Genomic DNA, 15901 nt, shown 5'->3' with positions numbered 1-15901 from the left:
CGGCCCGTCCGTCTATAGCATCCCCAGCAGGGGCGATTTTTCTCAAATGATTTGTTTGACTGAACTCAATCGATCATGTATGTTCTTTAAAGTTCATGTCTTCTTTGACTTGTATTTCCTGCTCTAGATAGCCTGGAGGAGGGGTGTCTATCAAACCTTTGACGTTACTTGTACTAGGTCCATGGTACTCCAAGTGCCGTCAAATGAGAGCTACTGTAGACACCATATTCTGAACTATCCGGATAAACCTATCTTACGGTCTTTTTGTTGCCCCAATAATGATTAAAGGTCAAGAACATTCCAAGGTCGATGGCAGGTCTTGAGCTTTGAGCTTTGAAAATTTCTCATTTAAACCCTTTCGAATTCCATCCTCAAACCCTTCGAGCCAGATGGCCCCAACAAAACCCTACTTACTTACGCCAATGTTCTCTTGGCGTGTGCTAGTGATCTGCCACGTGTCGGTCATCGACCATTGACTCAGTTATCACTGGCGCACGCATGTCAAAACATGGCGCACGCCAGTCAATCCCAGTCAAATCAACTTTATTCAGCCACATGGACGAGACTTTTGTGCCACCCTGACGTGGGCTACAGTCCCTGATTACATTCGGCTGGCCCGTTCCCCCTCTCTCCTACACCCTCCATCAAGCCAAGTCCCATGCATTTAATGCATGAGAGGCTCTCCCCTTAACCAAACCAGCCCTAACCCAACTGGTTAAGGCCCTTCTTCAGTCCCTCTCTCCTCTATAAATACCCCCCTTGCATTCATTTGCAAAGGGTTAACCACATTAAAGAGTCCAACTTTTTTTACTCTCCTCTCTTGCTCTCTATCTCTTCTCCTCCATTGAAAGAGAAAGAAGAGGAGCCCACTTCCATACACCCCATTGTCATTCAATCACCATCCAACCTCCATCTTCAACCTTAAAGCTCAAAACCATCTTCAAACCTCAACACAAAAGGGTATACCACCTTTATGTGGCTTTCTGTTTTCGACCCCTGAGGAGAACCAATAAGGTCCAGGCTAGCAATCAATACTAGTTATGACCTTAAACTAGTAAAATATGACAATCATGTGAGATGAACTGTGGCGCACGCCAGTACCATCATGCCGTACGCCAATCATGGCAGTATATGCACCACTGGCGTGGGGATCATTAATCGTCCATTTTTACCTGCTTACACTTCTGTCATCACCTTAGCATGCTAATAACCAATTTTACAGCTTTCCGTATCCTAGAACTGTTTAGGTGTACCATTCAATATTTGCTTTTATTTGCTTTGGAGGGCCTTTGGGATGCTTTCTGGTCATGTTCCAAAGCCCAGATGATGCAAAGCCAAGCACTGGGTAAGGAATGTAACTGGTGTATGGTCTCATACGACTGGCGTACAGCAGTTATGCCAAGATCCAGTGGCTGGCCCTTACATCTTAGCTTAGTCTTGGCCTCTTTTATGTTCCCACACTGTTTATGGGGTGTTCCGTTTATTTTCATGGCTTAAAGCCATTTCATCTGTCTGTAATTATTTAACCGCTGATATATTGACTGCGTGGTTTGTCCTGGGTGTGCGCTGGTCCATTCCAGAGCCCAGAGGATTATAAACAAAGACTGTGAGTTCATGGTAAGTGGAGTACGCCAGTGATGAGGTGGCGTGCGCAGGTTGCGTTAGTATGCAGTGGCCTGGCCGGTGCATACTGGTGCGATACCTGCTCACATCCCTTCAGAGCAGCATACTCCACCTTACTCAAACTGCTCTCGGTGCTTGTTCTCAATCTATGTTTATTATTGCAAGCAAATCATCCATAAACATTTTATCACATAATTGCAACTTGTTATAGTTTTAAATCCCCATTAACTGTTCCCCCGCCCTAATTGGCTAAAAAAATGATCAATGAGAGAAAAATGCATAAGTTTTTATAAAAATGCTTGAGTAGAGACCAATCTCCGGATTGGGCAAGAGGGGTGCCATAAAACCCTTCCCCTCTCGTAACCTAACTCCCGAACCTCAGATATCAAAGGTGACGACGGTTCAGTCTACGAGCCTTTTTCAAAATCAAACGAACGTAGCAAACGTTTTCGGGTTCGGTTCCTTGGGTATTTCACCGCTAAAACCCGAGTGGCGACTCTGAATCGAAGCGTTTCGCCGCACTTTTCAAAGAGGGCCGCACCCGATTTTAGAATGACAAAATCGAAAATTTTGGGGCGAGTGCCCACACTTATATCCTGTACCATCTATCTCTCTAGCTTTCTCCCTACCCACTTAGTCTTCTGAAGGCAAGCTATATTAATCCTCCTCCTAAGCATGGTGTCAACTAACTCCCTAGTCTTACCTGTTAAAGTCCCTATATTCCAAGTTGCTAAACGAATCTTATAGTCATGGGCGCGCTCGTCCAGGCATGTGCAAGAACCCTTGCTCACTTATCACCACATTCGGGCGCCGATGTGGCGCCCCTTGCCTTTGAAGCACCCGAAAGCAGGCGCAACGCGTTGCTTAAAGGGGATGCCCTAGCATGTCACGTAATCATGTTGCCGCGAAAATAAACATCTCAAGTTCTTAAGACTTTCAAGCACCATTGGCGGCAAATATACGAGATCATTAAGAAAAAAAGCTACATGATGTAATGTAACCAAGTTTCGTTATTATAACAAAACTGAAAGCATCTTCCATGTACTCTACATAAAAACAATAAACACACGTTCTCATGGGTTTTTCTTTACGAAGAGTTTCCAGATACATTATTCAAAAAGCGTAAGCATGAGTTGAATCCAATGTCAGCACAAACATTTCTGTGAAATGAAACTAATTTATTTCTCATGTTCAAGATATCAAAAAACTAATTTATTTCTCATGTTCAAGATATCAAAAATCTTCAACTGATTTCTGGTCTGGCAAAAGGTAAACCATGGCAGTGGACTTGGTGCAACAAAAATACACAAGGAGAAAAATAAAAGGCAATCGTATACATCCAAAACCAGCAAATCACCAGTGTAAAAAAAAAAGAAAAAAAAAGAAGGTAACCAGAGCACAAGACCTTTTCAACAAGACCATAACAAAGTCAACACGTATAACTGTAACTGTATAAGCCCATTTAATAGGGAAAAAAGTGTACCTTGGAGTAGATAGGATTACAGTTCAGGCACAATAGATGTGACAGCTTCCTGATCCTCAATACTATTCACTTTGGCCTGGAAGTTGAGAGTGGGAGAACCAGAACTAGCCACATCCTTGACCTGAGAGGTAATGTAGTAGTTCCAACCAGGACTATAACCACCGATGTTTGCCTTGAGGACCTTCACAAATTGGTACTTTGTATTCTACAAATTTCAAGAGCTATGTCAAACCCAATACAAAGAAAGAGGTGAAGGTGGAAGAATTTAAGGAACCACCAAAAGCCCACATGCACGCACGCACATACATTATATTTGTTGTGTTGTTCAAGGCCTGACTTTGCATATCCTTCAATCATCTCCACTAACAAGGGGTGGCCCAGCACAAATGGTCTAACAGGGATATTGGAAACATATGCGGGAATATCCCCGACATCAAACACCTGCAGGTATATAAAGCAATGTTATGCAATCAGTATTAAAGAGGAGAGGGAAAAAAATATCAAAAAGGGGATATGAGAGCAAATGTAACTCAAAAGTACAATAAATCGATCAAATCGAGGGCAAAGCTTATGGCCGGCCTATGGGAGAAATCATTGCCAACACAACTATCTATCTTACTCCTAATCCAGTGTTGGTGGATAGCGTGAAATGATTGCTTTCAAAGAATGACATGTTTTGTGCCAAATCTGCTTGGCATGCTGCATCTAAAGAATGGCATACTTTCTATCAAATAATAACTTCAAAGAAGACATTTAAGGAATGGCATGCCGGTAAAAATAATCAAGTTGAATGACGGGAATAGGTGGCAGCAGTGGCCTGTGTGCAAAATGGAGGCTCCCTCAAAAGGTGTTTTTACCACACAAACAAAGAAAGAATAAGATAAGAAAACAATCAAACAGAAGAATCATTCAATGCGCATTTCTGCATGTATGTATGTGTACATCCACGCACGTACCCCGCTCTTACGGAGCCTCTCTTCATAATCAAGCCGCTGTGTGGATGTAAGCTCGACAAACTTAGGGCCCGGGTGATGTTGTTGTTCCGTTTTTTCTCTCTTAGCACTCCCCTCCTTGTGAGTTTGATCTAGTAGATGTTGCTCTCGCTCATAATCCTCCTTCTGAAGTTTCTCCACTTCCTCCGTCCCTAGTAGAACTATCTGATTTTTATGAAACAGAAGTCTTCTTTCTCTCTCCTCCCTCAGAAGCTCCATACTGAACCCCTGACCCGGTTTCGGAAAAACCAACATTCTGATCAATTAAAATCGAACCACAGAGGTTATTATAGATACAAGCAGGCAGGCTGTTAATAAAAGCATCATATTCACATATTATTAAAACGGGTAGACAACTACAACAACTACTACGAGTAGACATCAACCAATCTTGATCAATAACTACTACAACTGAACCCCCAAAAGACAGAGACAAAGACAAAAGACAATAATCTCAATTTGAAGAATCAATAGTGTGGCCACCAAGAGAGAAAGACGAACATACCCAAAACAGCATGCATAGTCGCCGAGGAGTGCTGGCATTTCTTTTATCTTGGGATCCACTGGTAATTCAGAGATTGAGAGTGGAGTATCAAGTGTCTGCTTCTCAAGCACTCGGTCTAGCAGACGTTGCTCTCGCTCGTAATCCTCCTGCTGAAGTTTCTTGGCTTCCTCCTCCCCTAGTAGAGCTATCCGCTTTTTATGTAAAATAATTCTTTTTTCTTTCTCCTCCCTCAAAAGCTCCACAGAGTGCTCTTGCCCCAGTTTCAGAAAAACCAACATTCTGATCAATTAAAATGGAACCAGAGAGATTGTTATACATACAGCAGGCAGCCAGTTGATAAAACCATCATCATCATATATTATTAAAAACGGGTAGGCAACTACAACGACTATTACGACTATACAGCAACCAATCTCGATCAACAACTACTACAACTGAACCCCCAAAAGACAGAGACAAAAAACGATAAGTCTTCTTTCTTTCTCCTCCTCAGCAGCTCCACAGAGTGCTCTTGACCGGGTTTTGTAAAAACCAACATTCTGGTCAATTGAGATAGAGCGACAGAAATTATTATACACACAAGCAGGTAGTTGATAAAAATAAAATCATCATCCTATTATTAAATCGGGTAGGAAACAACTACGACTACTACTACTAGACAGCAACCAATCTCATCTTCATCTCCTACATACTACAATTGAAACCCCAAGAGACAAAAACAAAAGACAATAATCTCATCTCGAAAAATGAATAGCATGCCCCCCCCCCCCCCCCCCATACACACACGTACAGAAGGATTATTATACATGCAGGCGGCAGTTAATAAAATAATCATATTATCAATAACCACAATTCAAACCCCAAAACACAGTAACAATTTGAGTTGGTTAAATAATAGATCTTCGATTAGAGAGACACCAATGTACCCGTGCGCGTACATATACTACTATTATATAAAATCATCGTAATCATATTAAAACGGGTAGGCAACTACTAAACCCTAAAAGTACTAAACCCTAAAAGACAATGAGCAATTTGTGTCGGTAAAATAATAGATCTCGATTTGAAGAAGAAATAGCGTAGCCACCGTGAGAGAGAGAGAGAGAGAGAGAGAGGAACGTACCCGTGGGCGTAGACAGCGTGGGCATCGGAACGGAGGTTGTCTGGGGGGAGGGAGAAGTGTCGGAGGAGCAAGGGGGGTTTGGCGGTGGTGTGGGCGGAGGTGGAATCACAGATGAGAGAGAGCCATGGCTTGCAAACGCACGTGAATCGGACGAGCGATTTGGCCGGTTGCCATGACATTTTCAGAGAGAGAGAGAGAGAGAGAGAGATTTGGGGTTTTCTAGAGTGAGGAAGTGAAATGAAACCCTAGAGCGGATCAAAAAAAAAAATGAAACCCTAGAGATTTCCTGTGAGTGAGGGATGTTTTAGCGTACAGAGCGTGAAGAAAGTGGAAAATGTTTTTTATTTTATTTTATTTTGAAGAAAATGACTTGATGACACCCCTTTATTCACTGGCACTGTACTTTCTGTTTTCCTTTTCTTTCTTTTTTTCTACCCAGTATAAAATTGATCTTCATATAAATCGCTCTCTCTCTCTCTTTCAATGAACTGAATTTCTCAACTCTGTTCATTTACTTTGTGGCTACGATCTGCTGGCGCCATCGTCGGGCGAATTATTCACCAATTGACCATTCGAGCCGAACTGAGCAGAGGAAGAGATATCTAAGTTCTAACCCAGGTGAAAATGTTGACCACTCAGGAGGCCGAGCAGGAGGAAGGGATAATCTAGCTCAGGTGAAAATGTTTTAAGTGTTTAGTTTAATCCCTTTGGACACGTTTGATTGCCAAATTATGTCTTAAAAGAATTAGATAACATGCAGAATGAATTAGTTGTACCATGTTTGATTTGGGTTTGTTATATAAAGGGTAGGATAAGGAGTCGAGAATCATCTTGCAGTTGCTTTTCAGTGTGCCATCGCGTGGCGGGTAGCAGCTAGTCTTGTATGTTGAAAACATCAAACCTTTTTCGTTTATGTAGTATGGAAGTCTCCATTTGATGACATGTGGCACCCGAAGGCACATCCAAGCCATCCAACCGTGTTTTGGACGGCCAGAATTTTAGAGGGAGAGAAAGAGGAGAGTGGTCGGGTCTGGGCTGTCTAAAAATTGTTCGAACCGCTCAGATGCTCGCTGGTTACCTGTTTGATTCTTGAGCAAAAGAAAAGAAAACAATAATGCTGAATGAGAAAAATTATGAAGTTCACCGGAGCAACAGTTAGCACATTGAAACCGACTACAATGCCATATTACCGTCTCATATTTCCAGAACATGATACTGGACCTAGCAGAGTATTCCAGTCATACGCATAGTTAACCATTAGGTTGAAAGCACCAACCACCCTAAACTTAACAACAGCTTTTGAGCCTAAACTGACCATAATGCCATACCACAGTCATATTTCCAGAACACGATACCGAACCGAACAGAGTATTCTAGTCATACACATAGTTAACCATTAGTTTGGAAGCACCAACTACCCAAAAAGTAAAGACAAGTCAACAAACAACATCAACAGCAATGTGAAATCTCCGCCTGCCCTGAAATAGAACAGGAATGAACAGTTAACAAACAACTTGTAAATAACACAACATGATTACATTGCTAGCCTAAAAGGCTGCGACAGTACAAGGGAAAATTGTACATTATTATCCGCTATTTTGTCGCATTTAGTACAAGCACAATTTTTGTTCAACTTGTACTGCAACACACATTAAGTACAAGGGAAAATTAAGGGCTATTTGTCCTCAAGCAAATGCTGGGAACCATAGAAAGGGAGTTGCTTCAACAAATGACTAGCATTGGTGCATGGAACAAACACTAGACGTTGTATCAATAACCCAAGTAGATGTGGAGCAATAAAAAAACTAGTTTTAGATAACAAAATGCCCCATTTGAGACTACGAAGACTAAACTCAAGACGAGAATGCCCAAAAGTATTCTTATGATTATGCAAGCTGCACTGAAGTAGGCACGAGCCTCAAAAGGCAGAATCAGACAAGAAAGCCCTCCATCCAAATCCAAGACCCTATATCTAACCCTCCGGCCCTGATTCCCATTCCAACGCAGCAACGCTTGACTCCAAGAAGTACTCACTTTTTATAGTTATTTTGTCTAACTTTTGTTCCTTCCTCTGCGTTTTCATTCCTCTCTCCTCCCCGTCTTTCTGTGTTGTGGAGTATGATCGAAACTCCAAGGGTTTTTTGGAAATTGTGGTGGGGTTAGGGTTTTGGTTATCAAGTTTCATGATTTAAACTAGTATATATATATATTGCAAAACAAACATTCATGGCCGAAGAAAACCATGCTCCTCTTTGGAGTTACATCACAAAAATTGCAATTTTTCTGAACTTGAATACATGGGTACATACTCTAGAGTCGAGGTACACTTGCTTAACCTCCTGGAAAAGGGATCAGATTGTGCCCAAGAGGGATTCCACGACAGATTATTGATATGCAAAGGAAAGTTGAAGAACCTGATGAAAGGGTTAAAATGGCTCCCTTGCTTGTCATATTTGACAATTAAAAAAAAAAGATAGATGTAATTTGTTTTTGGTAATTGACATGTGGAACTTGATGCGTGCACTCTTGATTTCATATGACGTTGCTTTTTGTTGGTCACATAGGTTTACATCCGTTAAATGTAATAAAAATAATGTTTAAAATGTAATAAAAAAAAAAAAGGACGTACCTTGGCCATACCCATACTCCAATTTTTTAGGAATTTTCTGGATACGTACTCGTACTTTACCGTACCCGTACAATGTACTGGTACCTGATATGCATGCACAACTACCAAGCAAAGTACCGGTATAAATAAAATAGCCAGTACAGGTACATATCCTTTGAAGCAGGTGTCGGATAATTTCCCAGCAGTTGACACTAAATATCCACAAGTTCAAATAAAGAAGTCTTTCAGATTTCTAATTTATTGGTGAAGCATGGGGAGTTTACACAGAAGTAGCACAAACCACGGATCATAAACATTGCTCTTACGTCTCAATACTGAGAATTAGCTTGAAAATGAGATTGAACCTCATATTAAGACAACTGAACAAAAGTACAATAGCTAAATTAGCTGGAGAGTAAATGAGCGAACCAACAAAGTTGATCAAATTCAAGAAGATTGTTTCAGGTTTCCATACAACTTTTTTTGTAAGTGCTACGATGTTCCATAAAATACAGACCACCAGCAAAAGGAAAAGTTGGAGTAACTTAAAAAAGTTTAGAGATCAGTTCTGTGTTTCTCCGGCAAAAGTAAATAAGATTAGGGTTAAATGACTTTTCCTAGGTGATCATCATTAAAATTCTTTTATAGGAGGGTGAAAAACAATACAATGAGGATTTCATTCCAGCCGATCATCCGAACTTACTAGTACTAATGTAATACAAAGTGCAAACCCATAATAGTACCCATCGCCATACCCCTGCATTCCTGGAAAGGATCATGACTCACAATGACCCAAAACTTGCAAAAGCTTGCCTCTTGGGAAAAAGAAAAAAAATGTTCAGGCTCAGAACTTTTCTTACGTCAACTTGCTCGTCTGGTGGCTAATTAAATCAAACAGAGGCGATTAGATGAAGAAAAGAAAGAGGATTATTGAAAGAAGAGGAAGAAAACCAGAGATGTACATGAAACAAAGGAGAACAGACGTGTACTGTGGTTCGGAACATGCGTTCTACAAAACAATTTGCTAGGTCATCAGCATATCATGGCATCCAACACCCGCACCTATGTCCAGGTAAAGTAGATCCTAAATCTCCATTCCCTAAAGTCCGCCAGTTCCTAAAGTCCTCTTCATGAAAAATATACTGATTCCGCGGAAATAAACATCTCAAGTTCTTCCACTTTCAAGTACCAATGGTGGCTAATATACGAGATCAAGAAAACAAGCTACATGATATGATGGAACCAAGTTTCGTTATTATAACAATACTGAATCTTCCATGTTCTCTACATAAAAACCATAAACAAGCGTTCTCATGGGATTTTTCTTTACGCAGAGTTCCCATATACATTATTCAAAAAGCGTAAATATTTCTGTGAAATGAAACTAATTTATTTCTCATGTTCAAGATATCAAAAATCTTCAACTAATTTTTGGTCTGGCAAAAGGTGCACCTTGGCAGTGGACTTAGCGAAGCTGCAACAAAAATACATATGGGAAAAGAGAAAAATAAAAGGCCATCGTATCCATTCAAAACCAGCAACAATTCACCAATGTCAAAAAAAATAAAGAAAAGGAAACACAGCACCTTTTCAACAATAGCATAACAATGTCGACACGTATAACTGTATAAGCTCATTTAATAGGGGAAAAAGTGTACCTTGGAGTAGATAGGATTACGGTTCAGGTGCAATAGACGTGACAGCTTCCTTATCCTCCAAACTATTCACTTCGGCCTGGAAGTTGAGAGTGGGAGAACCAGAACCAGCCATATCTTTGACCTGAGAGGTAATATAGTAGGTCCAACCAGGACTATAACCACCGATGTTTGCCTTGAGGACCTTCACAAATTGGTACTTTGTATTCTACAAATTTCAAGAGAGATGTCAAACCAAATACAAAGAAAGAGGTGAGGGTGGAAGAATTTAACGAACCACCAAAAGCCCGCCCGCCCGCACACACATACATTATGTTTGTTGTGCTGATCAAGGGCCAACTTTGCATACCCTTCAACCATCTTCACTAACATGGGGCTGTCAAGCACAAATGGTCTAACAGGGATATTGGAAACATATGCGGGGATATCCCCAACATCAAACCCCTGCAGGTATATAAAGCAAAGTTATGCAATCATTATTAAAGAGGAGAGGGAAAATATTAAAGAGGGGATATGAGACCAATGTAAGTCAAAAGTACAATAAATTGATCCAATCGAGGGCAAAGCTTATGGCCGACCTATGGGGGAAATCATTGCCAACTATCCTACTCCTAATCCAGTGTTGGCCAATTGCGTGGAATGGTTGCTTTCAAATAATGGCATGTTTTGTGCCAAATCTGTTTGGGATGCTGCATCTAACGAATGGCATGTTTTCTGTCAAATAATAACTTCAAAGAAGACATTTAAGGAATGGAATGCTGGAAAAAATAATTTTGAAGTTGAATGACGAGGCAGCAGTTGTGGCCTGTGTGCAAAATGGAGGACTCTTTCAAAGGGTGTTTTTGCCACACAAACAAAGAAGTAATAAGTAAACATCAAACAGAAGAATCATTTGATGTGCATTTCCGCATGTACGTATGTGGACATCCGCACACGTACCCCGCTCTCATGGAGCCTCTTTTCGTAATCAAGCCGCTGTGTGGATGTAAGCTCGACGAACTGAGGGCCCAGATAATGTCGTCGTTCCGTTTTTTCTCTCTTAGCACTCCCCTCCTTGTGAATTTGATCTAGTAGATGTTGCTCTCGCTCATGATCCTCCTTCTGAAGTTTCTCCGCTTCCTCCTCCCCTAGTAGAGCTATCCGATTTTTATGCAACAGATGTCTTCTTCCTCTCTCCTCCCCCAGAAGGTCCATAGTGTGCTCTTGACCCGGTTTCGGAAAAACCAACATTCTGATCAATTAAAATCGAACCACAGAGATTGTTATACAAACAAGCAGGCAGGCTGTTAATAAAAGCATCATCATCATCTATTATTAAAATGGGTAGGCAACTACAATGACTAGACAACAACCAATCTCGATCAATAACTAATACAACCTCCCAAAAGACTAAAGACAATAATCTCGATTTGAAGAATCAATAGAGTCGCCACGTGGAGAGAGAGAGAGACGAACGTACCCGAAACAGCACGTATAGCTGCCGAGGGTTGCTGGCATTTCTTCTATCTTGGGATCCACTGGTAATTCAGAGATTGAGAGTGGAGTATCAAGTGTCTGCTTCTCAAGCACTCGGTCTAGCAGAGGTTGCTCTCGCTCGTAATCCTCCTGCTGAAGTTTCTTGGCTTCCTCCTCCCCTAGTAGAGCTATCCGCTTTTTATGTAAAATAATTCTTCTTTCTTTCTCCTCCCTCAGAAGCTCCACAGAGCGCTCTTGCCCCGGTTTCAGAAAAACCAACATTCTGATCAATTTAAATGGAACCAGAGAGATTGTTATACATACAAGCAGGCAGCCAGTTGATAAAACCATCATCATCATATATTATTAAAACCGGGTAGACAACTACGACTACTACTACGACTATACAGCAACCAATCTCGATCAATAACTACTACAACTGAACCCCCAAAAGACAATAAGTCTTCTTTCTGTCAGAAGCTCCACAAAATGCTCTTGACCTTGCTTCGGGAAAACCAACATTCTGATCAATTAAAATGGAACCAGAGAGATTATTATACATACAAAAGGGCGGCTGCACAAAGGTTTCAGGGGATGAAATATGTTTTTTTTAATACTGTCGCCACTGAATTATTCATACGTAGCTAAAGTAAATGAAAAAATTCTCTTAAACTCGTGAGTCAATAGATAACATAACTCAACAAAACTAAATAAATTAGGCTAAATAAATTTTCAACCAAAATAAATATATGTTCTTTTAACATAAAGCCTGGACGTGGTACACAAAAAAATATATTTTATGTTTTCATCACCGCTGAACCAAAATCCCGGAGCCTCCCCTGTACATACAAGCAGGCAGTTGATAAAATCGTTGATTATCATCCGTTCCATTGCAACAATCCAATTAGTTCCTCATAGGGATGCAAAGGAGCCGAGCCGAGCCGAGCTTCCTTGTGTTCGTTCTCGGCTTGTTAACTAAACGACGAGCCTAAAACTTGAGCTCAACATCAACTCGTTTGTAAATGAGCCTAGCCCTTAACGAAACGAGCTTGGCTTATTTACATTTTACTTATCGAGCCTTTTAAACCAGCCAAGCCTACACAAACGACCCAAGTTGTAGCGAGCCGAGCTTTTGAGTATCGAACTCGGCTCTTTTAATAAACAATCCTAAATCCCGAGAGCTCGGCTCTATTACTAAACGAGTTGAGCCGAGCCGCGAGCTGCTCGCAATTAGCTTGGTTCGTTGGCAGCCCTAGTTCCCCGGGTAGAGAAAAACATTAGACATTATTAAAACGGGAAGGCAACTACTACTACTACTGAGAGAGAGAGAGAGAGAGAGAGAGAGAGAGAGAGAGAGAGAGAGAGAGAGAGAGAGAGAGTTGGCAACCCTAGTTCCCCGGATAGAGAAAAACATTAGACATTATTAAAACGGGTAGGCAACTACTACTACTGAGAGAGAGAGAGAGAGAGAGAGAGAGAGAGAGAGAGAGAGAGAGAGGACGACGACGACGAACGTACCCATGGCCGTACATATAGTCGGCGTTGGCTGCTGGTTTCTCTGCCATTATGGGGTGGTGGGGTTTCTTATTTTTTTTTTGGATCAATGTGGTTTCTGATTCTGTCAATTAATATACTAGGGCTTGAGAAAGTTGGTAGCCCATATACATAGAGTCGGGTGAAGGGTAAATATCTCGAATACCCCTACATCTATCAACCTTTCTCACTAGATACCCCCTCATCTTAAAACCCTTTTATCGGCACACCTCCGTCTATTCACCGTTATAACTTAGAACCACGTCCGTTAAGAATCTGTTAGATAAAACCCTTGGTTCTTTACTTCTTTACAACCCCTTTGGATGGAGGGTTTTCAGGAGAAAAGAAAAGATGAGAGGAAGAGCTTTCTCTTCCTTGTTTGGATGGTTAAAGAGGTGAGAAATTGTGAGAATCAAGAACCTTTTGTGAAGTTATTTTTGTTTCTCACCAAAATTGTTGAGATTTGGTGAGAAGAGAAAGGGGAAGGTCTATCCAAATGAGATGGTGAAAAAATGTACTCATTTCTTTTCTTTTCTCACCTAAGTAGCCAAAAGGGCTATTAGGTTTCAAGTGTGAATCTAGGTAAGAGCGAGAGAGATGGATAGAGGTGGACATATAATGAATTCCCTTAATGTATGTGTCGTTTCCCAGCGACACCGTTGTGATTTTCCGATGGCGATTCGTGGGTTCTCTCCCTAAAATAAAAATACCCAAAAGTGAAGAAAAATTTCTAAACTAAATCTTCGTCAAATAGAGCAATCCATATCAAAATCAATGATAAATAATTCTTTTTTTTTTTTTTTGAATCAGTCAATTTCATTACGCACAGAGGCGAAGATTACATTGCTACCACAGGAATGCACCAAACTACCTAATCCGGAACCCTAGGACACCCTGCAAAAGCAAATCAACACTAAGTGCCGATATGAGAATTCGGTTCGGGATAAGATAGAAAGATCTCAAAAGAGATCTCAGTACACACCATTACACAATAAGGACAAATGTAATCGAAAACAACAAACAGAAAACAAGCGAAAAGGAAAAAAACTGCTCCCATGGATAGTCCACAATGACTGCCGACCAGACTCCGACAGGCTCAGACGACCACGGCAGCTGAGTCCCCCTTCACCCTTGATCTGCCGTTGACGGCCCAGGATAAGGAGCAACACGGGCAAGACAACCAAACCGGAGCCGAAACGAGAACCACCAAAGCAGGCACCACTGTTGCCGCCGCCGGAAACCCCCATAACACCACTGTAACAGCCGCCGACCACAGCAGCCCTCGAATCCGACCAAACACCGAAACCTAGCCCATACAAAACACTCACCAGAAGAAGAACTAAAACAAAGAAATTATTTACCCACCACCACAACCTCACCAGATCCGGGGAGACCCCAAAGCGGTACAAGACCAGACTGGAAGAAACAGCCGATAAAAGAGACGGAAGACCGCCGAAAACAAAACCTAACTCCACATCTAATCTAAACAACAGCAACCCCGTTAATCAAGACCAACAATATTCATTTATACATCGAATAAACAATCCTATAGTGGAGAGGGATAGAATTAGAGGGGGAGAGAGTGAGAAGCCAAGATGAGAGATAGAAACACACTCTTACAGTGAAACCCACCTTTTTAATTTGAGCAAATAATTTAGTCAATTGCAACATTCTGTCAACAGAGTTTAAGCCTAATTTTGTACTAATAGATGTGGGGTGCCGATGAATGATTCGTAATATGAGAGGTGTTCAGTGATAAAGATTGATAGATGAGTTTGGATGGCAATTTCGTTTGAATCGTCGGTTACCCAAGCGTACTGAACCAATTGGTGTGATTTATTGATAGATGAGTTTGGATCGCAATTCCGTTTGAATCATCGGTTACCGAAGTGTACCGAACCAATTGGTGTGATTTTTAACGATTTCTTGACTATAGTTTGGTTTTTGATGTTCGGTTCTGGTTTAATTCCACTCCTCCATCCTTCTCGTAAAATGTACAGTTATCTGCTTCCATGAAAAAAACTCAAATTCATCGGTCATTTATATATATATATATATATATATTAGTCCCCTTTTTATAAGGATCACCTCATTTTAATGAAATGCGGACCTTCTTTTCTCGATCGAATTTCGATGATCCGAGCCGCTCAATGTGTTCAGAACGTGATTTTTAAGGATACTCGTAAGGATTCAACAACAAAAAAAGACCGGGAAGGGCTTCATCCGAGCAATTTTTGTTTGTTTTTTATCGAACGATTCAAATAAAAACTGCTCAAATCAAGCCCTTCCCAGTCATTTTTTTTGCTAATTTCTTGTTTGTACCCTTAAAATCACGTTCTGAACACATTGAGCGGCTCGGATTATCGAAATCCGATCAGGAAAGGCAAGAAATAGGGAGGTCCGCATATAAGGTCCTCATTTTAAGGTCCTTACCTGAAAATTATACATATATATATATGTATGAAAATGATTTTGTCACTCACGTATTTGTTAACTCCGCTCCCCTGCAAATGTATTTTGGCATCAAAAATACACTTGCAAATGAGTGGCGTTAACAAAAAAAGAGAATGGCAAAATCAGCAGCTTATATGTAAACACGTCGTATTTCTTTTTTAAAAACTTGTTAGCATGTTGTTTATTTATTGGACCCTTAAGTCGAGACGAATAAAAAAATAATAGTGCTACAAGTACAGTAAATCCCGTACAGCAGCTGTCTACATATCCATTTTGTACCCATCTCTCTTACAAAGATGATCGGAGCCGCTTATTTTTTTTTCAAAATATATTGTTTAGAGTCTCTGAAAAAAATCATCTCAATCCGATACTAGTAAAGGTGTTTACAGATCATCCAACTTTGTTTCAGAAATTTAACTTTGTTTCAGAAATTTAGACCAAATTCTGAAACAAAGTTATATGATTTATAA

The 15901-nt window shown here is 40.7% G+C and overlaps 2 protein-coding genes across 4 annotated transcripts in view; both read right to left on the bottom strand.

The window, feature by feature from the left end:
* Positions 1–6638, bottom strand: part of LOC131326855 (uncharacterized) — a 47860-nt gene extending 41222 nt beyond the window's left edge. For both annotated transcript variants that reach the window (XM_058359755.1, XM_058359756.1), the window contains exons 1-5: positions 5727–6638; positions 4604–4882; positions 4063–4354; positions 3413–3547; positions 3107–3311 (exon numbers count right to left, since the gene is read on the bottom strand). In XM_058359755.1, the coding sequence (XP_058215738.1) occupies positions 3123–3311; positions 3413–3547; positions 4063–4354; positions 4604–4882; positions 5727–5905 (1074 nt within the window). In that variant the 5' untranslated portion in view covers positions 5906–6638 and the 3' untranslated portion in view covers positions 3107–3122. The remainder of the gene's footprint in view (positions 1–3106; positions 3312–3412; positions 3548–4062; positions 4355–4603; positions 4883–5726) is intronic.
* A 180-nt stretch (positions 6639–6818) lies between these two features.
* LOC131326856 (uncharacterized) lies at positions 6819–13079 on the bottom strand. 2 transcript variants are annotated; one of them, XM_058359757.1, is made up of 6 exons: positions 12963–13079; positions 11449–11727; positions 10929–11220; positions 10299–10433; positions 9993–10197; positions 6819–7204 (listed from the first exon to the last, which is right to left on the bottom strand). In XM_058359757.1, the coding sequence occupies exons 1-5, from the start codon at positions 13007–13009 to the stop codon at positions 10009–10011; spliced, it is 942 nt and encodes a 313-aa protein (XP_058215740.1). In that variant the 5' UTR covers positions 13010–13079; the 3' UTR covers positions 6819–7204; positions 9993–10008. The 2 variants fall into 2 exon arrangements, with proteins under 2 accessions (XP_058215740.1, XP_058215741.1); XM_058359758.1 differs by lacking the exon at positions 6819–7204 and adding an exon at positions 9624–9808.
* Between the last annotated feature and the right edge of the window lie 2822 nt (positions 13080–15901).

This window comes from Rhododendron vialii, chromosome 5a (assembly GCF_030253575.1).
Source record: "Rhododendron vialii isolate Sample 1 chromosome 5a, ASM3025357v1".
In the NCBI taxonomy this organism is placed as follows: Eukaryota; Viridiplantae; Streptophyta; class Magnoliopsida; order Ericales; family Ericaceae; genus Rhododendron; species Rhododendron vialii.
The sequence above is the reverse complement of the archived record's forward strand: the minus strand, read 5'-3'. Positions and strand labels throughout refer to the sequence as shown.

Coding starts and splice junctions, on each gene's coding strand:
- LOC131326856 (XM_058359757.1), bottom strand. CDS start 13,009: ATGGCAGAGAAACCAGCAGCCAACGCCGACTATATGTACGGCCATGG. Junction 11,221..11,448: donor AGCTATACGTGCTGTTTCGG/GTACGTTCGTCT, acceptor TTAATTGATCAG/AATGTTGGTTTTTCCGAAAC. Junction 10,198..10,298: donor ATCAGCACAACAAACATAAT/GTATGTGTGTGC, acceptor TGAAATTTGTAG/AATACAAAGTACCAATTTGT.